This window comes from Xiphophorus hellerii, chromosome 16 (assembly GCF_003331165.1).
Source record: "Xiphophorus hellerii strain 12219 chromosome 16, Xiphophorus_hellerii-4.1, whole genome shotgun sequence".
Taxonomy (NCBI): Eukaryota; Metazoa; Chordata; class Actinopteri; order Cyprinodontiformes; family Poeciliidae; genus Xiphophorus; species Xiphophorus hellerii.
The window spans coordinates 1,120,088-1,148,014 of record NC_045687.1 but is presented as its reverse complement, the minus strand read 5'-3'; the positions used below and the strand labels follow the sequence as shown (position 1 = coordinate 1,148,014).

The 27,927-nt window shown below is 40.1% G+C and overlaps 1 protein-coding gene across 6 annotated transcripts in view; it reads right to left on the bottom strand.

The window, feature by feature from the left end:
* Positions 1 to 1,618: 1,618 nt before the first annotated feature.
* The window catches only part of shisa6 (shisa family member 6), a 64,390-nt gene continuing 38,081 nt past the window's right edge, over positions 1,619 to 27,927 (bottom strand). For 2 of the 6 annotated variants that reach the window (XM_032586376.1, XM_032586375.1), the window contains 4 exons: positions 17,977 to 18,039; positions 17,430 to 17,450; positions 14,105 to 14,257; positions 1,619 to 7,306 (listed from right to left, as the gene is read on the bottom strand). In XM_032586376.1, coding sequence (XP_032442267.1) covers positions 6,675 to 7,306; positions 14,105 to 14,257; positions 17,430 to 17,450; positions 17,977 to 18,039 — 869 coding nt within the window. In that variant the 3' untranslated portion in view covers positions 1,619 to 6,674. The remainder of the gene's footprint in view (positions 7,307 to 14,104; positions 14,258 to 17,429; positions 17,451 to 17,976; positions 18,040 to 27,927) is intronic. The other 4 variants (XM_032586377.1, XM_032586379.1, XM_032586378.1 and 1 more) reach the window with 4 other exon arrangements.

Sequence of the window (27,927 nt, the reverse complement as noted above, 5' to 3'; positions counted from 1 at the left end):
ATGTGACCAACAACAGGATGTTACTACTGCTGAGAAGAAGACGACAGGAAGTGGCAGCAGGATGACGGTGCAGCATGTTTCTAATACCATGAACAAATTTATTCATGTGATTTTAACTGAATTTCTTATTTAACTGAAAATTCTGTTTTTTATAAATTAGTGTGAAATCAACAGTTTTGCTCTGCTGGCCGGTCTTCTTAGCAAAGCAGCTGAAACCGAGTCAGACTGGAGGACATCTCTGGTCTCAATCAATCAATCAATCAAATTTTATTTGTATAGCACATTTCAGCAGCAAGGCATTTCAAAGTGCTTTACATCATTACAAACACAGAAACACAATGCAATATAGAATCAAAAACAAAGCATTAAGTCAAGTTCCATCAATAAATTTGTAATTGATTACATTTCAAATACAATCCTAAACAGGTGGGTTTTTAGTTGAGATTTAAAAGAAGTCAGTGTTTCAGCTGTTTTACAGTTTTCTGGAAGTTTGTTCCAAATTTGTGGTGCATAGATGCTGAAAGCTGCTTCTCCTCGTTTGGTTCTGGTTCTGGGGATGCAGAGCAGACCAGAACCAGAACCTGAGAGGTCTGGAAGGTTGATACAACAACAGCAGATCGTTAATGTATTGTGGTGCTAAGCCGTTCAGTGATTTATAAACTAACAACAGTATTTTAAAGTCTATTCTTTGAGCTACAGGGAGCCAGTGGAGGGACTTTAAAACTGGTGTTATGTGCTCTATCTTCCTGGTTTTAGTCAGAACGCCAGCAGCAGCATTCTGGATCAGCTGCAGCTGTTTAATTGATTTGTTGGACAGACCTGTGAAGACGCTGTTGCAATAATCAATACGACTGAAGATGAACGCGTCTCAGTCTTCCAGTCCTGCTACAAATTCTCAATTGGATTCAGACCTGAACTTTGACTAGGTCAGTTTAACACCTGAACATGATTTGGTTTAAGCCATTTCTTTGTGCAGTATTCGTTTTTTTAGCGTTTTCCTGGCTGATCCTCATTGTCCTGCGTGTTTCTGCTTTAACACATTCAGGTAACTGGATTATTTCTTTATTGCACCTTCAGTTCCTGCAGAAACAAACAGATTAACGACGGTTCCTCTGCTGCAACGTCACATTTAAAAACACACATCACAGCGAGCAGCAGCTCCTCTGTGATTCGGACAGGAAGGTGCTTATTTTTCCTGCTCAGCGTCAAACACAGTCATTCCAGAAGGTCACAGGTATCGACCTGCATTCATAACCATAATAACCATGAACGGAGCTGTGTGACGGGAACAAAAGAACCAAACTGGGAATGAAATGAAATGATCATTTCGCTCAAATCCAGGAGTATAAAGGCCAGTTTTGCCCTTCATTAAATAAAAGGTAAAATATTCTGGAAGAAAACATATTTTCCTCCAAATCATTCAAATGAATATCACTGGATCCTGATTTAAGTTAGAAAATTATATTTGTAATTTGTCTTACATGTAGCAAATAATTCTGATGATTCAAACTCACAAAAAAGAGTAAAGTCAGACTTAATGCAGAGCAGAAAATATAAGAATGTTTTTTGATTTTTTTATGTAAACATCTGTAATGTGGGGATAAATGAAACACACACATGAATTAATAAGTGTGTATAACACTCATGATGATCTTTAATTATTTGTAAAACAAAAATCCACAAGAACAGTCATATGTTGTAGTTTTGAAGTTAGTTGTGCAATAACATTTATACCGTTTCCATTCATACCAAAATGTATAATTTTTGTTAAAAATGACAAAGAAACACAGAAAAGTCCTTGTTTCATTTAAAAGGACAGGAAAGCCTTCATAGCTGCAAATGAATCTCACAATCTTTAATAATAAATAATAAGTGGCTGCAGAATTATTCAGCACGAAAACAAAATATTGCACAAAGAGAAAAGGCTTTGGAGATGACATCATTATTAAAGAAGGAGCAGAAGTTTCTGAGATTAGCTGCACAAAGTGAGTGGATGCAGATATTTGCTAACAGCAGAGCAGCTAACGCCTTCTGTCAGCCGCACAGATCAGATGTTCCTCATTTTTTGCAAGCAGACCAAAGAAAGAAAGAAGAAATAACGTAGAAAAACCGACTTCAGAGAAAACAACATATAACTGACATCATTGATTACAAACCTGTCATAAAAAGTAAAGTGGCACATCAAGTTTAAGAAATACGTTTGTTAAACTCAGGATACATTTGGCCAACATTCCAGACCCCTAAAAACTGTAATCTCTTCATTGGTTTGTTCATAAATTAGGTCAATAAAAAAACAAATCTATAAATTATGAGCAACCCTCTAAATAATATATCATGATGGATTGCTCTTCTGCCACTAAAGTTACAAAGCTCAACTCACAAATAACATCGTGTTCAAGTATATACAGACGTAGAGAAGAAAAAACCTGTAATTACTTTCATCAGTAAGACCAAACCTATGTGGGATTTCAAGGTTTTATCAATTAAATTAGTGGATATGTCAGGATTAAAGCAACTGGTTTTAGTGGGACTGAATAAATTTGTCCATTCAGGATTAATTACTGTCACTCAAACCATAAAGTCATGCAGGAGAACAAAACGCTGCAGACTCTGAGCAGTTTGAGTTCGGCGTTACTGTGGAGCTTATCTGACGTGGGTTTTAGGGATTCCTCCAACCTGTCCAGTATCTCCAGTATCAGCATCTCCTAACGCTCCCAGTGGTCCCAGTATCAGTGTCTGCAGGTTCTGAGTCCCTGACAAAACTGGTCCTGTCTTGTTGGTGTTCTCTCTGTGATTATGGCTATGATATCATTTTCTGTTTTTCTACACACAAAACAAAACGAAGAAACAAAACTTTCTAAATCTGACATGATTTAAAAGTGCAAGATCCAAATAACTTTTCTTTATGCCAGTTTTATTGTCCACAACTTGAACTGCATTCAAATGTTACAAACCAAACGATCAGCAACAGGAAGCAAACATGCTAACGCTAGCCTAGCATAAAATTATTCAACATGAAAACGACAGCAGCAGAATTTTATTAAAGTCCTGTTGTGTTTGTTGAGTCAAATATATACTTATATATAAAACATAGTGTTTTCAGACCGTAGTAGCAGTCGTCTTACTGGGCTAACCACTGCTAAATAAATCTGCAACCGGATTAAATATCTGCTGCTGCCATCAATATGAGACACTGACACTGGATCATCCAGAACATTTCTCTTATTCATCAGATGCTTTAATTTACTTTAAAGCTGTAAAGTTGTTGATTTTATTAATTTCTGTTAAGAATTGTCAAAAGGCTAATGCCAACTCTGATTAAAGGACGTGAATCGGTACCAGAGACTTTTTTCTTCAGCATTTTTTTGTCAGTTCTTAGTTTCTTGTTTCTTTTAGAGTAGATCATTTCCTTCCACCTTCACCTCTTTCCATTTACTTTTGAAACTACGACAAATTCTTCTGTTGATGTGGATATTATGTTCATTATCAGTATGGTCTTGGAAAGCAGGCGTCACACGGGTCCAAAGAGGAGAGAAGGGGAACATCAAGTCACCCGACATCTGAGATACATCGCTTTAATGCTCTCTTGTGCCAAATAGCACATTTGCTTTGCAATCAAGAATTAGAAATTCACGTTGTTTTGCTGCATCAGAGTAAATTAATGTTGTCATAATATATATTTTTTAGATAAGGTTTAGATGAGTACCTAGGAATGAAATGCCATTGCTTATGAAAGTCCCCAACAGGCCAAGGTGCCAGTTTCACTTTCAGTTTCAAGCATCTGACATGCTGAAGTGAGTGAGTCTTCAGCAACGCCGAGTGAAATTTAAAGTGATGTCATTTTCTGTCATTTCTTTGATAGTTCTGTCGGTTTCAGTGTTTCATGGAATATGTGGCGAGTCAAACATGTCCGAAGAATCAGTGGCATCCTGGTTTATCTGGAGAAAAGCAGAGATGCAGCAGCGCTAAATACACAGCGAGGCGTGATTTATCAGCGGTATCTGTCTTCCTACACCTCTGAGACTAAAGAAAGGTAAACAGCAATGTGACGGGTTTAATAGGAAACTGCATGGGCTGCTCTGAGATTTGCATGGTGGCACAAACTTGACCAACAATAACATGATATCACAAAAGTCACGCTATAATTGAATATGCTTATGAGCAATATGTAGGGGAGGGGCAGGGTATATACAGCCACAGAAAACTGATCATTGCAGCTGGTCACTTCTCTGATCATTTTTAATAGCAATAGGTCATCGTTTTTCCACCAAATTAGAGGTGAGAGATGAAGACACCTGTCATCTTTTATTTTTCCTGGTAATTTCTACAAAATTTCTGTTAATTCAGACCAAACATTAATAAAAAGTCTTGAAGATGGCGGTAATGTAACTATGCAAAGAGTCCCATGAACTCTGCGCACCGTGTCCCTGGATGGTGGAGATTCACAGTGGAGCGCATCGACTGCCAACATTTCTCACCACAAATTCCTTCACTTCCCACAAGTCTAATGGGTACTAGTAGGTTTGATGATCTAGTTGGGCTCCTAGTCCAGTTTCTTCTCCAACAAGGAAGCCACCGGGAAACCGACGCAATGCGGCAGACTGGCTGACGCGCATCCATGCGACTGGTTGCATCATCTCTCAGCCTGCAGCAGTTCAGTGTGAAAACGGTTTGTCGCAGTTTATTGTGCAAGAAAGAGTAGCGTATGCGTAGACGGTTCCAAAAATGTACCTTTGAACAGATCTGTGTGGACTTCTGCAGAGTGAAGAGTGTCTGAGTAAGTTGGGGTCTTATTGAGGATAGGATGATGTCTGGGTCTTATTTTTGCTTTTGCAGCTGATGGAGTTCTGTTGGGACCTTAAAGGTCCACTGGACGGTTTCTGACCATGAAACAACCTGACTGAGAGTCAGCTCCTCTAAATGGCTTAAACTGGAATGCTCCCTCCCAGTGTTGATCATGAGTTCTGGTTTGTCTGATGAGTGGAAGAGTCAGGGCCTCATCTGCAGCTGTGAGCTACAGAGCTCAGCGGTTTGCCGGTCAGCCTAAGACTGGATTCTCTCAACAAAACCTTGAATCCAAGCAGCTGGAAAAGGCTTCCTCCATGGGGCGGCTGGGCTCTGAAGACCTCTGAGTAGAACTGCTCCACACTGAAAGGAGTCAGCTGAGGTGAATTTAATCGGGATTCCCAGGAGGTCAACCCAGAACCTGCTGGAGTAGTTAAATATCCCTTCTGGCCCGGGAACGGCTGGGGATGTTTCAGAATTAGATTGAGCTGCTGGGCAGAGGAATGGCTAGGTTTCCCTTAGAGCTTTTCATCCTGACCTCAGACAAGCAAAGCACCACAGACGGATGGATGATATTTTACAACTTATAAATTGTGAATTATATTTTGCTAAGGTTTGGTATTTTTTGTGGGAAACTAGAAAAACGAGGAGTACCACGCCCCAAAACTGTGATATGAACCAAACCAAGGAATCTTTTAACCTCCAGCATTTGCTTCATATTCTGTGTCCAGTTGGACAAATTCCAAAAACAGCAATAAAATCACTCAGCTAATCAAAGTTTGGATTTCAAACTGAATTGATGACAATGAATAGGAAACTCCCCCTGCCTGCTGGTTCGGCTGGTAAACCATAATGATAATACTAAACAAAGAAACCGAGACAACGACACATGACAAAGCATACTGGTTCATTTAAGAGCTTATGGCATTCTATACAATAAGGCATTGCTTTAATGAAAAACACTGGACAAACATTTCACAGTTTAATCAGCGTTTGATTGGCACGTGACATCTCGTCAATCAAGCATGACAACGTCCTCAGACTGATTGTTTTCGTCAGACTCGACTCTAGACGATCCGCAACGCTGAGGCCTGATTTGTAGAGATGGAAGCAACTGGCCAAAAAATGACGTTTCATACCGAGCCATTCTGCGCCACCAGCTGGGTTAGAAAACAACAGAAACACTCCCAATGCACATATTAGATCCACATAATTTACAGACATCGGTGGAAATAATACTAATCTGGGAACTTTTCCTTATCTAAAACAGAATTAATAAATGGAAACACCTAATAAACTCCACTTGGGACAGTAGTCCAGAGGGGCATTATGCAGCTAAAATAGCATATTTACAATCATCTATAGTATGCAACAAAAATAGCCTGTTTCCCTTATAGTCTAAGCTGATATGTTCTGGCCGTTTGTCAAAGAACAGAAAACCTAATCCAAAAAAATGGGAATTCATTAATTGTGCTTTTTAACCCACAGATCCCCTTCACTGCTGAAATGGGACAATTTCAAGAGGCACCAATTGAAGTGCGTACATCAGATAATGAGTATCTCTAAAGCTATAACAAAGACTGGAAATACAAACAGTAAAGAGTTTATTTATATGTCTATAAAGGTGGTACAATTCCCTTTGAGTCCTACGTCCGGTTTAAAAAATATTTTCTTCACTCTGTCCTGCGTCCGACAGGAAGGATCTTTGTGTCAACGCGCAAAGCCCTTATGATGCTCAGAGAAAAAAAGTCTTTGCCAGGATTTTCCTAGTCGTCCAAATTCTGGATCACACACAAAGCTAAAAAAACAACAAGAAGAGTTTTAATGACGGATGCTGATAATGTCCGTTCACATTTGTGATGCATTTCAAGAATCGTCCGACACGGTCTTTAGACAGTTACCTCATTCTTACTGGCAGTGCGGTATGTGTGGTGGTGGCCGGGAATGTACTGTAGGTGGTCCACCGTGTGTGTTCGTCGGGACGCGAACGCCTGCCTCTTGGACGTGGACGTGCCAGCGTGATGGTTGACCATCAGCGTGTTGTACGAGTCACTGGAGGCACTGGGCTGGGAGTGCATCTTGGTCATCTTGTGGCGGTCCATGACCGGCGTGGTAGGCATTAGCATGTCGGCGTGAGACATCGCCCGCGCCATGGCCTTCTCCCGGAACTTGTCACGCCTCATCGCCGGGGACAGCAGAGGATCCTGGGAGTGGAGGCGGTCCGCCGAGAGCAGCTGCTCGTTTGAGAGGTTGCGGCTGCTTCCGTATGCGGCGGCCGCCATGGCGCCGTACGACGACAAGCCGTAGTCTCCGCGCCGCGGCGTCCTGGGGGGGGACAGGACGTGGTCCTGGGACATGGCCCTCTGCACCCGCCGGGGGCGCTGCCGCTGCTGCTGGTGCTGGTGGGGCTGGTGGTGCTGGTGGGGCTCAGCATTCAGCTTCACCAAGTGGGTTGGTCCTCGACCAGCAAAGTCAGGATGAAGATGCTTCCGGGGGTAATAATCATCCATGTCTTTATCGCCTGTGTGGAAGGATAAGGAGGTCAGAGAGAGAGAGTTTCTCAGAAATGGATCGAAATGTGATTTTACTGTGTTAGTGGGAGAAAAGGACTAAAAGAACTAAAAGGGCTAAAAGGACTAAAGGACTAAAAGGACTAAAAGGACTAAAATAACTAAAAGGGCTAAAAGGACTAAAGGACTAAAAGGACTAAAATAACTAAAAGGGCTAAAAGGACTAAAGGACTAAAAGGACTAAAAGGACTAAAATAACTAAAAGGACTAAAAGAACTAAAAGGACTAAAAGAACTAAAAGCGCTAAAAGAACTAAAAGGACTAAAAGAACTAAAAGAACTAAAAGGACTAAAAGAACTAAAAGCGCTAAAAGAACTAAAAGGACTAAAAGAACTAAAAGCGCTAAAAGAACTAAAAGAACTAAAAGCGCTAAAAGAACTAAAAGGACTAAAAGAACTAAAAGCGCTAAAAGAACTAAAAGAACTAAAAGGTCAATGACCTCCACGGTGGACGGCTGGCTATAAGGAAATCTCATTACCTTCCTGTTTTAAAGCATTGATGTAACTTCAACTTTTGTGTCATTTAATTAATTTCTCCATTGATAGAACAATTGCTGCCATTAACTACATTTAATCGATATTTATGAATAATCTATTTTTGTTCATAACTGCCTTCCACATTAATAGTTATTTATAACCAAACCAAAACTATTTTTGGTTTGGCTGTAAACTACCTGCAGTAATTTTAGGTTTCCAGTCCAAACATCCTTTAATATGTTGTAGTTTGTTGCTGCTTTGGAGACATGTTGGTAAATACATAACTAAAAAGATGTGGAGGAAAATCACAGCTTCTACTTTGTTTCTTGTTTTTAATTGAGTGTTTTTTTGTTTTCTTGCAGATGGCTGACACGGGTCGGCTGCTCTGCTCCTGCTGTGCATCGTAATGAGGTGAACCGGCTCTGACCTTTGGCCTCCGTCCCTGCCGGGTCGGTTCACACGGGACATTTTGGCTGAAAATGCCAACCGAACCCAACCAGAGGCAAAATGATAGAAGCATTTTCACTCCTGCTCTCACACTGGGAACAGCATAAATGTTTGATACTGTAACCGACATTAATACAAACCAAAACTTGATTATTCACAGATTTACAATGTTTAATTTTACCAATATTATTTTCAGACTATAATTATCACCATTTTAGATTGACACCAACAGAGAATCTGTAGGAGAAGCTAAAGATTAGGGTGATGGTACGGAGGGCAAAGAATAAAACACCAATGGAAACAAGCAGCATTATGTAATAATGTAATAAAATCAGGGTTTAAAAAGTAATAAAACGTCATTAAAACTGCAGTTTGTAACAATCGACACAAAATAAAAACCTTGAAGGCATTTTGAATCATTTTGAAGACATGCAGGTTAATAGACATTTATTCAGTTTACATATGAATATGATCTGAAACATGATGATCATTAGAATGATTAGGATAAATACAGTTAGTGATTATTAGATAATGCGCCACATTATTACATCATCATTTCTAAAACCAGCTGCGTTTTCTAATAATCTGTGAAAATAAATCCCTGAACATGTTGTGATACTTTCTGCTGCATGTCAGAACTTTATTACATGATGTGATTTTGATGAAATTTTATCACATTTTGAAGCCAAATTTTATTACATTATTACCTATTGCAGCGATATTACATAATTTCTTTTGACATCCATGTTTTTTATTTAAATGTAAATTAAAACAGAGAACTGGTGTTTTGCAGATTGTGATTCTTCTCCTGACAGAAACAAACTTTGAATAAAAATAATTTTATCCCTGAATCTGAACCTTTGGGTTTACGATGGCCTGGTTCTGACCGCCTGTAGCGGGTCGGCGCCGGAGCCAACACGTGAAGCTGGTGATCCGGGTTGTCTGTTTCAGCTGCAGTCTGGATGAAACGGCCATGGAGTTATGATATCAAAGCCTAATTATTCTGGCTCATATGGATGCATTTAAACAGTAAACCTGACTTTACTGAGCAAACTGATGCAGCCACTTCACTTCACCGGGCTGAGATAATTAAAGGGCATTTCTGCTCATTTTTCATGTGACGCTGATAAAACAGCAGCTCTTTGCTATTAGCCTCCTAAACTCCAACCGGAGCTGCAAACGTTCATTTCCACAAACAGATAATTAAACTCCAGCTTCCACTTCACTAAATTACATCCTGTACAAACATTAGATTTATCCACCACAAGGCTGCAATCATGTAATGCAGACGCGTCTGAATCTGGTGGGAGATTCTTAATAAAGCGATCTGTGTGTGTGTGTGTGTGTGTGTGTGGGGGGGTGTGTGCGTGGGTGTGTGTGTGTGGAGGGCAGCGGCATCATTTCGGTTGGTTACATCTTGGAGGATGATGGCGTGCTCTGTGTTGTGTGACATCACAGCGTTGATGAAGGTGACATCACAGCGTTCTCCGTCTGCCTCGTTACAGCAAAACGTTTCTCCACTGCTCTCATTTTTAAATCTGCTAATTAAAACATTACAAACAAACCGCACTAATTGAATTTAGTTCATTATTACTGTCTTTTGAAATAGTTTTATTAAATAAGAACCAAATTAAATGTTTCCTTGTGTGGAGTTTAAATCCAGTGAGACAGAAAGTTCTTCCTCCTCCATCTGATCCGACGTCATGCAGTTTGGATTTGACCTGAAAATGAAAAGCTTTTCTCTAAGGGTTTTGATTTATGCACAATTCTGCAAGCATTTTTCTTTTTTACTCAATAAAGTCACAAGCAAATATGACTTAGTTTGATTCATAATTATAGTTTTGCTTTCATCCTAATTTAGATTTTATTATTGCTAGATACATTTTAATCTGGAATATATGTGTAATCTGCTTAATCTGCTTTTAAATGTGTGAAGATCTGTCAGATTTTTTTTACAGATTTTTGGCAGATTATGGTTCTATGTGTTTATGAATATATTAATGTAGTTTTTCAACACTGCACTCAAAAAACAAAGAAAACAAATTTAACAAAAGCCAAATTAGAAATGTTGTTAAGGACACCCAGGTGAATTCAGACGATTGTTTCTCACAGAGACTCCAGGCCAGTTGGCCTCCAGGTCAAAGGTCACTGCATGTGCAGCTTCATGTCAGGTTTTATGAACTCCTCTGTATGAAAAATGTCCCAAAGTAAAGAATCTGTCTGGCTGTTAAAAGTTTAAATATGATTTAGTCTTTGAAGAAAAGGAGCAAAAATCATCCACAAATATGTGATAAAATAAAAGTATTGATTAATGAGGTTCTGGTTGTTCACACAGCTTTTCTATCTTAGCTGCTTATTGCTTAATAAATAAAGACAGAGTTGGATTAGTTGTGTTTTTGTTGGTCTGATAAGAAATGAAAGAGTGTGTACTTTCCTTTTTATTTTACCAAAGCTGCTCCTTCCTTTGCAGATTTATTTTTGAAACACATCAAACCAGATAAACGCTGGAAGGAGATGTTTCATTCATGCATCCTAATGAATGACCAATGGCGTCTCTAAGTAGCTTTATGTCTGTGTGACTTCAGACCTTGAGTGGCGGCGCTTTAAAGTCTGTTTTACCTGAGAGCCTCTCTGGTGAAAGAATGCTTTTAAAAGAACAGCAGCACTCCGACCAAGAGCCGGTAATGTTTCTGCTGAGAATCACGTTGAATGTTAAACACCTCTCTGGAATGAAGAGCGTTTTATAAAAGATTTACAGTCAACAAATCTGCTAAATGTGATAACAGCAAAAGCCAAACGAGTTTCTGCGGCTCGCATAAGTTGACTGATAAATCAGGAACAATATGGGAAACAGCAGCTCCTCTTATCTGTTCCCAGAGTCTGATAGATGAAAGCAGAGTTTCAGATAAAAGCAGGAACAAAATGTGGCTTGATTAAAGCAGCGTCCTCTCAAGGAGAGCTGGAAGGGGAAGCAGAGCCAAACAACAGGGTGGTAATCACAACGTGAAGCTGCAGACGGCCAGCAGGAGGCGATACCAAATATTTATTATGACTACTGCAACCGTATCACCGATACGATACTTCAGTTTGATATATCATCAAAGCTCCGACCTTTTGGTGTTTTTGAAGTTTTTCCTTTCAGTTATTTTGTTCAAACCTTCAACAGAATTTGTTCAAAGTTAAATATCACTAACATATATTTATGACTTTTTTTTTGCATATTTTTCCTAAATAAACAAAGTGCAAAAAAAATTACAGAGCAAATCAAAACTAAATCTTTTTTGAAGAATAGTTGAGAAATTGCAATAAAAAAATTCAAACGTCAAAAGGGAATCAGAAACTGAAACCAAACATCAATTTCAGCTAAAAGCTAAAAGTAAATAAAAATCATCTGATTTCACATCTTTATCCCCTGAATGTTTAAAACATTTTTACATTTGTTAACACAAAAATCTCACTAAATCTGTTGATATTTCATTTGAACATTTTTCTGTGTTTTTGTATAAAACAACCTGAATGTGCATCAGAGTTTGATGTTCCTGTTAAACTTCTCAGAAATATTCAGGTTCTCCATAAGCAGAGCTGAAGTTTTTCTATCTTTCCAAACTGAATTTTCCTTTGAATATTTTATTTATGCTCTTCAAATAGGAGAATATTTGGACTTAATTTCCACAGAAACATCCGTGAATAGTCGGGCTCCACAGTAATTCCTTCTGTTTGCATTTCTTAAAGGTTTTAGGTTATTTTTAAATATTAATACAGTTGACAGCTTTGCTACCGACCAAACAGTCCTGGAAGGGAAGGCTCCTTACTTTTGGATTAGAAATCATTCAGTGTTCATTATTTTACTGTCTGTTCAGATTCATTTCTTCTGTCCCAAACAGTCTGAATGACTGGGTTCTGCTGCAAGAGAGTGATTATAGAAGAACATACAGTATAATGTCCAGCCACATAATTTAACATCATTTAGGATGTTAAATAATGTCCTGTGTAATGCTCATCAGGCTAATTGTTAGCTTCAGTGACATTAAACCAACAGAAGAAAGACATGAAGCATGCAGCAGTCAGCCCACATCATAATGACACTGCTAATCTCACTCTGAGGATAATGAACTGTGGTATTGCTCTGACATTACGGCGCCATCACGGTGGCATATTAACCATATTCTACTGAAAAGGCTCTTAATATGTCATTAACAGACATTAGCAGCATGACTTGGGCTGCAGATGGGATCAGATTACACGGCGGTTCCACGATGAGGCGATGGGAACAAACATGGAGGCTTCAAGCGTTTCAGGATCATTTCTTTACAAAATGTGAAAAGGTGAACGGACGACCAGACGTGTAAATACAGGAGCGTCTCATTAAATCAGAATATCATCCAGACGTTCATCTGCTTCAGTCAAACTCCAGTGATGAAGATTATTTTACCCACATCGATTCATTTCAGTTGTTTCTCTCCCGGCTTACAGCCGCTGTAAATAAACACCAGACCAACAGACCAGGGATTTGATTATGAAATATGAACAGAGTCCAGGAACCACACAGGAACTGAGCTCACTGAGGCTCCCGGGTCCTTAAAAAGTCTTACATTCTTGCATCTAAATTTAAAAATAAAATAAAAACAGTAAACATGTTGATCACATGTCTTACATTTTGTAGTGGTAGAACTATTAAATCTTGTATATTTCACTTTTCTGCAGGCAAACATTTGAGTCACGCAGATTTCTTCATTCTGAGCCTGGAGGAGGTTGAGGCTACCGCTAACTCACTGCTAACATAGCCCTGCTAGCTAGCTATCTTTTCTGCATGTATCATGGTGTTGTTGACGTTTGGCTCATTTCTGTTGCTGATCCATATGATTGTGTGCAAAACAACTTGATGCTAAAACATGAAATCTGCTACTGTTTTTCATGTCTTAATTTGACAAGTCAAATTTCTCATATGTCATGTTTGATTTATACAGAAACTGAAGGTACCATGGTTACTTGATTGTGTTATGAACTGGCAAAAAATATGCAAATACTTCCTCTTTAAGTTTGCAACACTTTTTCAATGTATTATATGAATTTTCCTTCTTCAATATGACTTATTATGATTCCTTGAACAGGTTAGGATGGTCTGTGGCCTATTCAAAACCTGTACATTACAATTTTTACACAAAATGATTTGTGTCTGCTCAGTTCTGCCTATTTCCAGCTGTTTTCCGGTCTCTGTCTCTTTAAATCCAAATAAGCTGCTGCTGGCCACGCCCCCAACTCAAAGTTTACACTCGCAGGTGAAAATGGCTGTAAACAAATGCGCAATTATACAACTGTGCATCTTTGAAAAGCAGAAGTGGAGCCTCCTGCACAACCAACAAGAATGCAGTGAGTGGTTTCTGGATGCTGAGTCAAGAACCAAACACTTGAGTTTTCCAGCAGCCATTGTACATGCAGCGGTAAGACTAGCTGACCAAACATGCTGGATCTCAATTTGGGTTGCTAGGTAATGGGCTGGGTAATGACAATTGAGAAGTTTTTGAAACGGTTTGTTTTCTAGACACCAAAATCAAAATTTATTGAAAATAAATCCCTTTTTGCGTTTTTAAATGCTTGGGCTGTTTTTTAGTAGCAGTTCAGATAAAAATGTGCAAAATGTGAATCTTGCACATTAGATCTCCTCTAAAGATATTCTGACTCGCAGAGACGCCCTGTTCTGGTCACAAGGCGTCATCAGGAGCATGCAGGGGCGTATCAACCCGTTTCTGGACGGGGCATGAGCGTGACGTCATTCCGGGTCGCTCGTTTCCGACGGCGACGGAGGACAAATGGAGGAGCACCTACTTAGTCTGTGAGGAGAGTATTTACTTAAGTCGGGCTTGAGCGGCAGCTCGTAGGACGGCTGCAGGTGGCTCAGGTTCTGGAAGGATCTGGACAGCGAAACGTCGTAGGGCTCGGTGGCCGAGGTCAGGATGTTGTTGATCCGCTGCGGCCGGTCTGCAGGGAACAAGGGAACAAGTTGCACTGCGGTCAGAGAAAGAGGACGAGTCAGAGCGCTTAGTGAAGGAGAAATGTCCAAACTGAAGATCTTCAGGTGAGGCTCCTTTTGTTTTACTGAATTAGGTTTGAAATAAAACTAAAATAGAAACTGAATGCTGCATGTGTTACATGGAACATTTAACTTTCAGCTCTGAACGGTTTTTAACTCGTAGCAGCCAAGCGGTTCAGACACTTCGACATTCTTCAGAGGTCATCTGAAGAATGACCTGGACTTTTCCATCTGCTGTGGCTTGTCTGGGAGTTTGCATTTGTTTACCACTAATAATCAGTGTGGAGTGACCCAGAGAGGTAACTGGACTCCAACCAGTCAGAAAGGCTGTTAGTGTTCCAGTCTGGGGAATATCGGTTCTGGTTTCCTGCTTCAGTGAGGGAACCAATGTGAACAGATTCAGCCAGGAATTACACCGCACCATCCCAACATTTACTCTGAAACGTTCCAATGTTAGCGTTAGCTCCAGTTTTATTAAGGCTTGTTAGAAGTTCAGATGTTTTAAGGAAAATTAAGAGGTCACCACAATAAATCATTTCTAAGCTTTTTTTTTTTATCTTTGATGTGACAGTTTATAAATCTAATAAAAATTTCAGAGATGCAAAAAATAGATCCAGTAACCTGATTGGATAAGTTTTCAAACCCTGAAACTAAAACCTGATGGTCAGTTTCTAGTTCCAACGTTCATTCCTCAGTTCACACACTTTACTTTAAGGGTCAGAAGATTTTAGCCATGAGATTATTTCTTACATTTTTCTCACCTGAAAGTTGATTATTTTTTGTGCAGGATAAATGTCACATGTAGAGTTAAAGTTACATACACAGAATAAAAAAAACAGTTTTCTGACTGTCTGAAGTTGGATGAGATCAAACTTCTCTTGTTTCAGGTCCGTTAGAATCAGCAAAATTATTTTTATTTGCTAAAAAACTGAAAACTGAGCAAAAACTTTTAAAGATTTTTTTATGACTTTCTTTGAATTCAGAGGAAAACAGACGTTTGGTCTGATTTAACTTCACACAATCAGAAAAAAGGTTTTTTATTTGGTTTATGTAAACTTCTGGTTTCAATTCTATAAAGTGAAAATTCTGATAATCTCAGTTTTTGAAGGATGTAGATTTTATTAAAGTTCTAGATGGTTGAGAAGGATAAATGAACGAAATGTTTATTCTTAGTAACAATAACGAGATATTTTCTGATACCAATGTGGCTCACATACTCTGATGACAGAAGCAGATTTTGTTTGATAAATCATAAATTAGGATTTCATCTTTGGTTTATGCAGCTGAAGCAGTGAGGCAGGATGTGTGAAAATGAAACAGATCAAAGGAGTTGTTGTAATAATCTAAATATTAAAATGCAATGATGCGTTTTCAGGTAGATGGAAACATTTTGAGCTGTTCTCTCTGAAGTTCCAGCTGTTATCTGGATCCAGAACCGTTTCAAGGTCATGGTGAAGGTCGGCGCCCTCTGGATCCTCCGTGTGTTTCTCTGTTGCTTTGCTTTCTCAGATTCACGGCCTTATTTTTTATTTTCCTGTTTTTTATCTGATTTATGAAGAGAATAAATAAACAGAAATAAAAGTACAGTGAAATGTTCATCCTCTAAAATCTGTGGACGGTTTTAAATATTCAACTTTTTTACATCTTTAATGTGACAAATTAAATTAACTGGAAAACAAACAAAATCTGTTGGGGAGACAACAGACATATAAACTCTTTTATTAAACTTTTCTTGAGTTATGATCTATTAAAAATAATCTGGTGAATCTGAAATTAAGCTAAGCTGGTTGGATTTTCCTGATATTTGAATCATTTATAAAATATCTACAGACTCAGGTCAGTGTGCAAATGTATCAGTCAGGAGAAAACACAAAACATATCATAGTATTTCCTGTTCAAGTATTAATAAATGCAGATTTAAGGGAGAAAAACCAACAAAAACAAACAAACTGTAAGTTTGAGGGAAACAAGGAAACTCTGTTCCAAAAACAAACACTGTACAACACCAAGAAACAAACCCACAATGAAACACGGTGGTGGCAGCATCATGCCCTGGACGTGGGTTTTAAATAGTTTCAAACACGAGTCGATTTTTGGCCCAAAACCTTCAAAAAAGCTGAAGATCTGGAAAGTTTCATCCAAACAGATGAGAATAAAGAGGAGGATCAATGTTTTGAAGAATCTGTTGGACCTGAACTGAATCTAAAAATCCTCACAGAACCAGGCAGAGCAGCAAATATTACGATGGAAAAGATGCTTCAATAAAGTATCAGTTTGGAGTTTTTGCCTCGTTTTTCAGTCGTTGTGTAATCCACCCATCACATTTGTTTGCTTCTCTGTTGAATTGTGCAGAAAAAACGCCAATAAAAATATTTCTAAAATGATTTATCTTGGTTTTGTTTTTCCAGCTTCAACAGAACATTTTGAGTGAAGATGTTTGACTTTTGTTGCAGCTGATAAGGTGATAAATCTGTTCAGGCTTAATGGAGATTTATAGCCACCAGCCAATGAAATGCTTGAAAATGCAACCAGTTTTGAATGTTTGTGTTTAGTTTCGTCTGTTGAAGCATCAAATCCGCTCGGCTCTCTGACGGGATTCAGTCGTTAGACTTTGGTGTTCTGATGAACTGATCCTCTCTGCAGCTTTGATTCGTCTAAAGCTGCATTAAAGCAACAGTTCAGCGCAGCGCCTCGAGCGCCTCAGTTCAGGAAACCATTTCATGACACCATTACAGCTCCCCGCACTGCGCGCAGCTCCTGCAGCTCCAGAATGTGGGACGACCAGTCACGGGTCGGGAGGCGCGGTGGGTGGGAAGGACAGGGACCCGATTAAAAATAGGCCTGGGGCGGCTGCTGCGGCACGGCCGGCAGAGAGCCGGCGGGGCGCAGGCACACGGGGAAATAAAGAACAGATTCAGTGATTGGGCTAAAGGTCATGTATTGAAATGCAGCAGCTTGACATTTTGTGACTGCAAAGAATACACAAGCACTGAAAAAGACTGAAATGAGAACAAAATGATCCCGGTGTGCAGGAAACCAGCTTGAATCTCTGCTGCTCATGACACATGTTGAACGAAAAGTGATCAAAACGTACACATAAACACTATGTGTATCACTTACCGTATACCATTTGTCTGTGGGCTAACGGGTCCAAGTGAGAGAGAGAGGACGGTTATCAACAAACGCTTCACAACAAGACGTCGCTTTGGAAAATGGCAAGACTGCAGCTACGGGTTAACAAAAGGTCCAAAAGAGCAAAATGTGAATTATGCATGGAGCTAAACAGACTTCAGTAGTGCTGTTTGAAGAGTCTCATTTGGTTCTGAAAGTACTTTCAGACCCATTTCCCAGAGAAAAGCATCCAGACGACACACAGGAACCCAAACACTAACCTCCAAAACTCTGCCTGCTGCAGAATACCAGAAAGGGAATCATCAGATTCACTCATTAATCACATGAATTAGTTTGTCGCTGAGCTGCAGGACTGGTCAGTGAAGGTCCACATTAAATCACTTTTAGAGAAATAAACTGGGAGCAGTGATGGAATCTAAACATCAGATATTTTTATTTACTTCTGTGAAACTGAAAGGATTTGTTTGGTTTCGACCGTCCAGTAAAACAGATCTTTGCAGCCTGCAGTCAGGATCATGTTGGCCCGTTTACTCACCCAGTTTGGGCGTGAGCGCCGTCAGGTCCAGGTGGCTGTGCTGGTACTCATGGTGGTGGTTTCCTGTTGTTAGAAGAAAAGAGAAGACAAATAAAACTCAGTCAAAACCTGGCAGACAGGAAGAAATCTGCTCTCATTCCTCCTCCCTCGGTTTATCTATCAGTTATAAAAACTCACTCAGGCAGGAAAGTGATTCTTCTTTTAATTCTAATTTATTTACAGAATTACTTCCTATTTTAGTTAAAAAAACGGTTTCTGAACAAATCCCTCAGTAATCAGGAGCAGAGAAACCAGACTGTTAGTGATTCCATGTTATGAAGGGAAACAAACATCAGATCAGATCGAACCTTTTAGGATGTTTTTATCTTGGTTAATATTTCACTCATAATAAGAAAGAAGAAATGAAAGTAAAAGAGAACATGCACGTTTCTACTACTGCAGTTTGATTGTAAAGCTAATGCTGACGGGTTTCTGTAATGAAGGCAAAAACTATGTCAGTTCATCACAGGTGATGAGAAATCTTAAAGAATCGCTGCAAATATTTTCCCAAAACCAAAAATAAATTGTTTGTCCTAAAGTCAATAGGAGACGTTGGAAATTTGGTTTCACTGGTTTGGTTCTTTAAGAAACTTTAAGAGAAAACCACTTTGTGAAAAACTTGGGCTGTTTTCCCTCCTGATGGTCCAGTAGCTTCGGTTCTACTGGAACCAGAACATCTGCTCCACCTCCAGCTGCTGTGGTTCTGACCCAAACCAACCTGTTCCCCTCCTGGCCTGTGGGGGCGCTGCACCAAGAACCACTGAAGGAAATGACACAAAAACCTCTGAAGACTCTGAGAGCAACTTCCTTCTTCACCAGATGGAAACAAGATGGAGGCGTCAGATTTTAGTGGGATTTGGCTAAAGACCAGGAGCCGTTTCCCCTGCTAGCGCTAGGCTAACACATTAGCTTTGGTTGTATTTACCCAGAATGCCCTGCGCTGTAGTTCACTTCCTACTTTTGGAGCGGTCTCCAGTTTGCATTGAACCACAGTTCACTTCAACCGAACTCTGACCGAGGTTTGGAGGACCAGAGGTCAGAGGTCAGTTAGCGTTCACACCTCACCAACCGAACTGGACTTTCTAGACAAACGGACTGGAGTTGAATTAAAGAGGCCTGAACTGGGCTGGTGGGATGAAACTCATTCTGAAGCAGAAGACGCCTGACTGAAGGATTAAATACAAACCATGTTCTACTTTTTCCTCATGCAACAGAAAAATATCACATTTCAGCCACAAAGATCCTCCTGTGGGAATCGGGTGAAAATCTTCCTCAGAAAATGACTGAAGTAATGATGGTGACTAACCCGTCAGCTGGAGCTTCAGCTCAGAAAAGGTTTACTAACATTTCTACGTTAGGCTGTTATTATCATCACCTGTTAAAGGAACAGAAGCAGCTTCGGCTCGCTGTGATCCGTTGTTGCTCTCAGTCATTTGATTCTGCCGGAGAACAAAACGTCTGAGCCGCTCCGCTTTTTACAGACAATATTCAGAGCATGCTGCTTAGCATTCAGCCGTGTCCATTTGTCACCCAGTGAGAGCAGAAACACAGAGGAAAGTGTTTCCTAAATGCCTCAGAGAGCTCTGGTGAGCTCTGTGAAGAGCTTTGGACCAGGCCCGGTTCTGCTTCAGTTAAAGATCAGTGTTTGCATGTCGCCGGGCGGATTCTCCTCTGGGTGCATGTGACATTTCTGACAAATGTTGAGTGTTGCTCAGATCCAGATGTAAATATGTTGCTGAAATGTGATTAACTGGTTTTAAGGAGCCACATCGGATAAACAAACAGTCCCGGTTTGTTCTCCCTGCAGGCCCGACTCATTACAAATATTGGATCTCGGAGCCAATTATGACTGAACTCTGTTTTCTCCTCAGAATGGAAAGCAAAATAAACTCAGTAGCTGGAACGGAGGATTTTGTTTGGGATAATTTCTGCTTTGTGACTTTATGAACGTTTTCACAGATCGTCTCTTATTGTGACACAACAAGCAAATAAATGTTTGGCCAACGAATACAGAGAAACGCTCTAATCCTCAACAGAAGAAGCCAGAGAAGATTCAGACGTGACGCGGACACGTTCACGTTTTCCTGAGCTCTGATTGGCTCTGTGGACGATGATGACGATGAAGAGCATGTACAGTATAAAGTCCTGTGGGACTTTGATTACTCATCTCCGCTCCAGGCCTCTGTGCCATCACCCTCATCTCTAGCCAAGCCAGAGGCTGTAGCTGAAAATGTCACTTGCATCTCGATTAAAAGACGATTTTAGACTTAAAGTTTAACTGCAGCTTTAAGTCGGTGGGAGGTGAAAACAAGACGAGTTTATTGGGAACGGCTTGGTGATTCAGATCCGTCTCTCCGTCCAGCTGCAGCTGCAGCCTGATAAATTAACTTCTGGTGAATTTTCTGCTGAACTTTTCCCAGATCCAGTTGTCAGAATGGATCCGGTCTGCAGCAGCAGCGACCTGCTGAGTACTGATGCATAATGCAGCAGGCCTGGCTGACAGCAGCGATGTCACAAAGGAAGCGGGCGCATGCTGCGGGTTTCAGCCGGCGGACAGAGGGGTTTCCACGGCAACCCAGATCCATTTTGAACGCCTCGCTCTGGGGCAGCTGACGGCCAGAAGCATCGCAGCCAGGGCTGTCGCTCTGCTGGCACGCTGACAGGCATCAACTTAGCATCAAGTTAGCATCATGTTAGCATCAACTTAGCATCATGTTAGCATCATGTTAGCATGACAAGACACATCACTTCATTCTGCGATTGTTTCTGACAGAAAGTCTCACTTCGGAGCTTCTTTAGGCCGTGTGGAACGAGAGATCAGGATGACCTTTGACCTGACCCTTCAGAGCCACATAAAGCCGGTTCCAGAGTGGGCCTTCTACCAGCTGCAGAACATTTCCAGGACCAGAGGACTAAAGTCTCGGATCAGAGAAACTCATCCAGGCTTTAGTTTCTCTTTAGTGGCTTTGATTCCTGCAGCAGCATCTTCACAGGTCTGATTGACAACCCAACGGTCCAGAACGCTGCTGCTCGAGTTCTGACTAGAACCAGGAGGATAGAGACACCACCCGGTTCTACAGTCCTCCACTGACAGAATAGACTTTAAATGACTGTTTTTAAATCACTGAAAGGTTTAACAGCAAGCAGCATTCAGCTTCTAGGCACCACAGATCTGGAACAAACTTCCAGAAAACTACAAAACAGCTGAAACACTGAGTTCCTTTAAATCAAGGCTGACTCCCCTCCTGTTTAGAGCTATATACTTCATATTTATATATTGATATATTTTATGATTTGAAGCCTTTGAACTGTTTTGCTGATGAAATGCAAAATGCTGCAGCTAAAAGCACAAAACATTTTTATAAGTCAAACTGGATCTGGATATTAAAGTCCTGCTGTCACCATCCACCCCGTCATCTTGCACACTCATTCTGTTTTTGATTTTTTTCTCATTTTAATACCAGATGAATATAAACAAATCCAAACTCTGTTTAAATGATGATTTTGTGTGGAAACCAGTTTCCCACCAGCAGCAGCAGCAGCTGCACATGCAGATGGATCCTGCCTTTCATTTAGAGGCATCAGACTCAGATGGACTCCACACTTTTCAGATTATTTTGTAATAAAATTTGAAATTCGTGCCATTTTTCCCCCAATTTTAGCTACACACAAATCTGCATTGGTTAAAGTTAACATTGAGAAGTGGTTTAGAAATCCTGCCCACATCAAATATGGAGTAAATTAATGAGCTTATAGATGTGAATCTTTCAGTTTTTGTGTGTAAAACTCCTGCAGGTTTTATGAACAGAAACATTATCATTAAAACGGAGAAGACCAAAGTTTTAATGGCTCTTGTTGGTAATTTTCTTGGTTTCCTGTTGAGTCCCTCCTGATCTCTCTGCTTCAGTGAAACAAACCAAAGCCTCTTAATGCCACATCTCTGGGTAATTAAAAGAAAATAATCTAATTTTCCCTTTAGTGCGCTGAGCAAATCATTCCAGCTCTGTCTGCAAGTAAACAACTTCTAAGAAAAACTCATAGATTAGTTTGTCTCTGATTTTCTTTTAGCTTTTGACAAATTAGTTAATTTTCCACCTCGCAAACTCCAGATGTGGACGAGACTCCGCCATGTTTGTTTGGATCCGACGGTCCAGCCGAGTCTTACCAGTCACCGTTTCCCACGACGACGGCGCCTCCAACAGCTTCTGGGAGTCTGTGATTTACTAACAAGGATAAGCACAGATTTATCTGATGTCTTCTTCGATATCTCAGAAGTAACATCACACAAAGCTGCCGTTATCCTTGCCGTGGAACATTGGAGTCCAGAAGAACAGGAAACAGGAAGGCTGAAGAGTTCGCAGCGGAGGCGGGAAAACGTCCCAGAAGAAAGAAACCTGCTCAGTGAAAACTGAGGGTCACAAGCTGCTCGTTTTAAACCTGATTAGAGATCAAATCAGGGCCTTGAGTTTGACACATGACACAAACATAGGAAATACCTCGGTTAGGTTCATTTGAATTAGTATTTATCAATGAATTAATAATGTTTTAAAAGTTTAATGGGTTTTATCAATAAACAGCCACTGTGAGATTGACATTCCTGATCTAAATGAACAAATAAATTCTTGAAAAATAAACCTGTATGCAGAACATCCACGAGTTTCACTTTTGTAGCTGAATCACTGAAATAAATGACAGTTTTGATCATTTTCTAACTTATTGAGCTATAGGTGGCGCTGTCAGGCTAAGCATGGGATTCCTTCAAAATCTGGACTGGAACCTGGACTGGACTTCTGATTTATGCAACAGGAATGGACAAAAATAAACTTTTTATTCTCTTGGTAAACAGCACAAATTTGAGCTATAATTATATAGCATGACAATGTGGTTAATATTTCCATTTAAATAATCTGAATTGAAAATATTTCATTGTTAGGTGCATTTCTGACAATATAAAAACAGAAAAACTAATTTCATTTTCTCCTTTCAAACCATAATATCACCTCTTGAACTAACGACTGCATGTCATCCGTCCGTTGGCCTGATGCTCAAACCAACAATAATCAGATCTGAGGCGACGCAGGACAGCAGCAATTAAATAACGACGCTCTAATCGTTCTCAGGGCATCATCTTTTGTTGGTGTGAAGAAAATGCAGCCGAGTATTCTAAAACGAATTATCCCGTAAGTTATTTTCTATAATTACGCTCCGTGTTTTCCCATAATTACATTGGCTCCTCGGCATATAGCAACTGTAGATAAGCAGGGTGATGGAGCGATTAAACGGAGGAGGAAAGGCGGGCCTTGTCGAGACACCACAAACTGGAAAATTGCAACCGAGATCTTTTAATGACTTTGTAATTATGAGTCAAACTCTGCTGCTTGGTGGCATTTAACGGAGAGCGAACAGAATGCTAACACTGATTGTTTACATCTGCAGGAATTTCACTTTAGGTGAAGCTCATCTCATTTCACACAAACTAAGTTTTGGGTTTTTCTGCTGAAATTGATTATGGAGTAAAAATCCAGCCTGAAGAGCTTTTTAATCCCATAATGTCCAGATTATCTGGAACAGGAAGCAGGTTGACTTTCAGTTCCTTTATGGAGTCAAAAGTAAAACTAAACAAACATTAATGACTTGAATGAGTCATACAGTATTCAAAATAAAAAATAATACATTTGACTTATTAGATTTTTAATCATGTATAATTAATAAATACATTTTAATCATTTCTCATATTAACCATTTTAGGTTTTTATTCAGATCCATCAGCCTAACATGTTGAAATAATGGGCGGGACTAAGAATGCAATCAGAAGTTTAGATTATTTAACTGCAGCAAAGAACCAATAAAATATTAAACACATAAATGATTATATGTGAGTAAAATTAATGAATGTTTAAAATATTCAAGTTTATATTTGTTGATATGCCTTTATTTTTCTGTTATAATCATTTATTGATTCATCTATTTGTCTCCAGACTCGCGTCTCCGTGGAGGAAGAGTTTCTCCAGTTCGTCTCCTATCTGGACGTCTTCGTGTTTTTCTTCAGCTCCTCGTTTCTCCTGTCAGTCGAACAATTTCCACTTTACAGAATCTCAGCCGCAGGCTTTTCCTGCGACGTGTGATGATTACAACAGATAATTACATCTATTTACATAGAAATGTGATTGATACTTGTCCTACAGAGTTAAGCTTCCTTAAGCGGCTGCTGGAGTCGCTTCCTCTGATCTTGTTATGATCCATCCATAATATTTGGATCCTCGTTCTGAAGTTACCTAATTAAATGATAATTTGCAACAAGTAAACAATTGTGGATGATGATGGTAATTAACAGTGGCTGTAAACCGGGAGGCTCTGCGTGTTGAGAGACACTACAACTGCATTTAACAGTATTTATTACAAGACTTGTGATTAATTTGTCATCAGAGGGAGTCGGAGCGTTTTCTCTGTTTTTACCCGGTGACAGTCGGAGTGACTGCAGCGTCACACGCTAAGAGGCCGCAGGCTTAATTGATTAGGTTCTGTCATCCAAAATATCGACCTCCTCATAAGAATCTCTAACGAAGACTTGAGTGATAATGTCAGCACTCGTTAAAATTTCAGCACTGTGGGACTTTTTGAAATGTCAAGACAAGCCGCAGAGGTTTGAAAACAGGGGAGCCTTCTTTAAGTGGATGCCATCAACCCCATTTTCATAATGACTGGGAAAAGGTCTTGATTGTGCATTCATGATTCAAACATATAATCAACGTTCTGTCCGTTTCCCCACTGAGCCTCCTGACATCAGCGGAGGGGGGTGGCAGTTTACAGCTTCATGTCAAACGTTCTCTGCAGCTAGGTGGCGCTGCAGCAAGTTCAGGCCAAACTGCGCAGAAAAGCACCAGAACGCCAGGATTTAACTAGACCGAAGCTCCAGAGAAAAGATTCACTTCCTTTGAAGGTTCAACACATTTTCTACTGCAAACTTCAGTCATCAGGATTCTACCACATTATTTATTTGAACTCATTTAACTCTTCAGAAACACAAATCTGTTTAAAACAGTAATCTGATATGTAAAGTGCAACTGATTAAAAACTAATATATTAAAAATGGAGTGCAGTTATGCACATTTTAAAGTAAATAAAAGCTATAAATATAAATAGATAAAAGGGGATTTTTTCACAACATTTAACACACTGGCGCTGATCTGTGGAAACATTTTCCGTTCAGTTTGGAGAATCCAGGCAGCAGGAGCAGAACAGCAGTCAGGTTTTAAAAACTTTCTGAAAACGAGGAACCTGCAGGTGGAGAACGTTTCCTCGAGTGCAAACTATTAGACCTCACAGTTATTTTGAAGAATACACAAAGAAAAGGTGGAGCCAAGCCAAGCATGTGATGGACCAATCCCCTCCACCCTGTGTGTGTCCTCATAAACTCAACGTTTGCAGCAATATTCTTCTGTCTGACCTGACAGGAAACATGAAGGAACATTCTGGGTCAGAACGTCGCAGGATTTTCTCCTAAAGAAAACTTTAATCATGCTTTATTGTCTGCATCATTCTGTAAACTCATCTGAGTCTGATCAGAACAGCTAACATTAGGATATAAAGCAATTAAAGCAGGGAGTTCAGGTCTTTAACTAGGCCGTTTTTCTGTGATCAGTGGTTGGTTGTCAAGGTTCACCTGCAGGACCGACTGCAGAGGAAGCCCTCTCATTGGCCGACCTGAGACAAGTGAAAAACACCAAGGTCAAAAGAGGTCAAACTGTGACCACAGCGTGAACACGCTGCTACGAGATAAAACGATTTAAAGGAAGACAAAAAGGAGCTGAGAAGGAGGACAGGCGGCCGAGTGACAGTCGGATGTTCCGAAGGCTGTCTGGACGCTCAGAGACAAATCACTAAGAGGTTTTCTGTCATAACACACATGAAGGAGTCGCATCAAACAAAGAGACGGAGAAAAACGCCTCCTGTTGCTGCAGCTCAACGTGACGAGAGGAAAGAAAAACCTGCTGGCTGGAGGAAGAAACCAAAGATCTACTTCTTCCTGTCATTCAGAGAAACATTTCCACAAAACATCAGGTGCAAATTTATCTGACCTAAAACTTCAATAAGTTGCTTTTAGAGTCTTTAGAGCTTTAGGGGGCGGAGCTTCGTCGACCTCCGCCCTGAGGTCATGACCTTCACTGAGGCTCAGCTGCTGGTGGAAACGGAACAAGAAATATTTTTGTTTCTGAATAAAAGGCTTCAGACTTTATGGGCGAAAATGAAAAATGGGCAGAATGAGGCAGCAGAACCCAGTCCAGGTTCTGATGACCAGAACCGTCATGGCCGACAAGAGAGAATCTGTTTTCACGTAGAACGGTGAGAACAGATTACCATTGGTAACGTGGAATTTGTGTTTTTAGTATATTAATAATAGTTTCCATTCTGAGCAGCAGGAACAGAAAACTTTCTCATTTCAAATAAAACCTTCGCATCGTTTTCTCTTCGTTTTCCATCTGGATATTAATTTTCACGTTGGAGTTTCTGAATCCAAACCTGATCAAATTTTTATCTTTTGATCGTTTGAAGAGTTAATTGTGATGCATTGAACCAAACTGCCTCCAAGTTCATCCACTCCTGGAAAAGGGTTTTTCAATATTCAGTATAAAGAAAAAAATTATCATTTTGTCTTTTTTATATATAAAATGTATTACAAAACAACCATATTTTATGATATTCTCCTGATGCTAGCTCAGTTTTTCTTTAAATACAGTAAAACAGTCAAATGTAGGCTGTAAAACACTGAACTTGTGGTAGGGCTGACCGGACATTTGCCTGAATAAAACTCCAAACAGGACATGAATAATAAATCCTCAGGTTTGGTTCACAGAAAACAAACTAAACTGTTTGAGCCGGAGCTTCATCTCCACTCCTGCAGGACATTTTCATCTTTTTTTCTTTTTTCTTTCCTTCTACTAAAAAAGTTTCCCTTTTTAATTGGACCCAGGAAGCAGCTGGATGATCTTTACTTCACTGTGAGATCTAGAATACTCTTTAATCTTAGCAGACGCCTCCACTGCAGCAGGAGTTGAGGTTTTCTGCAAACACAGGCCACGGTAAACACACCGACGATCACAGGCAGCATTTTATAAATTACAAAAACAGAAATTGCGCTTTGAGGACGTGACGGATGAAAAACTAAATTAAAAGTGAGCTGAAGGCGTCGGAGAGAGACGGGGAATCTGTTAAAACACACAGCGCCGGAGTGATGCTTTAACAGGCCCTCAGAGCGCCATGCCGCCGCCGCCGCGCCTCATTCTGGTGCCAGACACATCCGTCTGCCTTCCAAAGGTTATGACTGCTGCAGATGAAATCCTGGTGGGAATCACATGACTGGAATTCATTTCATCCAGGTTTCTGTCTCCGCTGCTGCTGACGGCGGAACATAATAACAAAACAAGCGCTTTGCAGACAGGAGCAAATGTGTTGGGCTTTAAACCAGTGAATTGATCTGATATCTATCAGGAGAGTCTGAATCTAATGAAGTCATGACTCCATCTTCAGCTGCTGATGATCCTGCAGAGCAGCAGGGAGACATTTTCATCTTTTTTTGTTTGATTTTTGAATTATTTCCTGTGCAGATTTGTTGCAACATGCCCGTCCTGATGATCTGAAGAAATCCCTCCAACAGGCTGCTTGAGTCAAACATCAACTCCTGTCACGACTTCCTGAAAGGCCAACAATCTGGAAAACTAGTCACCAACTTCTGAGACACAAAGATCTATAACATAAACAGAGATATTATCATCTTGTTTCTTACAAATATGGAAAAATCAGGCAACAGTTTCTACATGTTACTTTGATTTATTTGTGACCTAAAGCAAAAATAATCCACAGACTACATGAGAAGTGCTGTGAACTCTGTAGAACCAGCTCTAGATTTGCTCA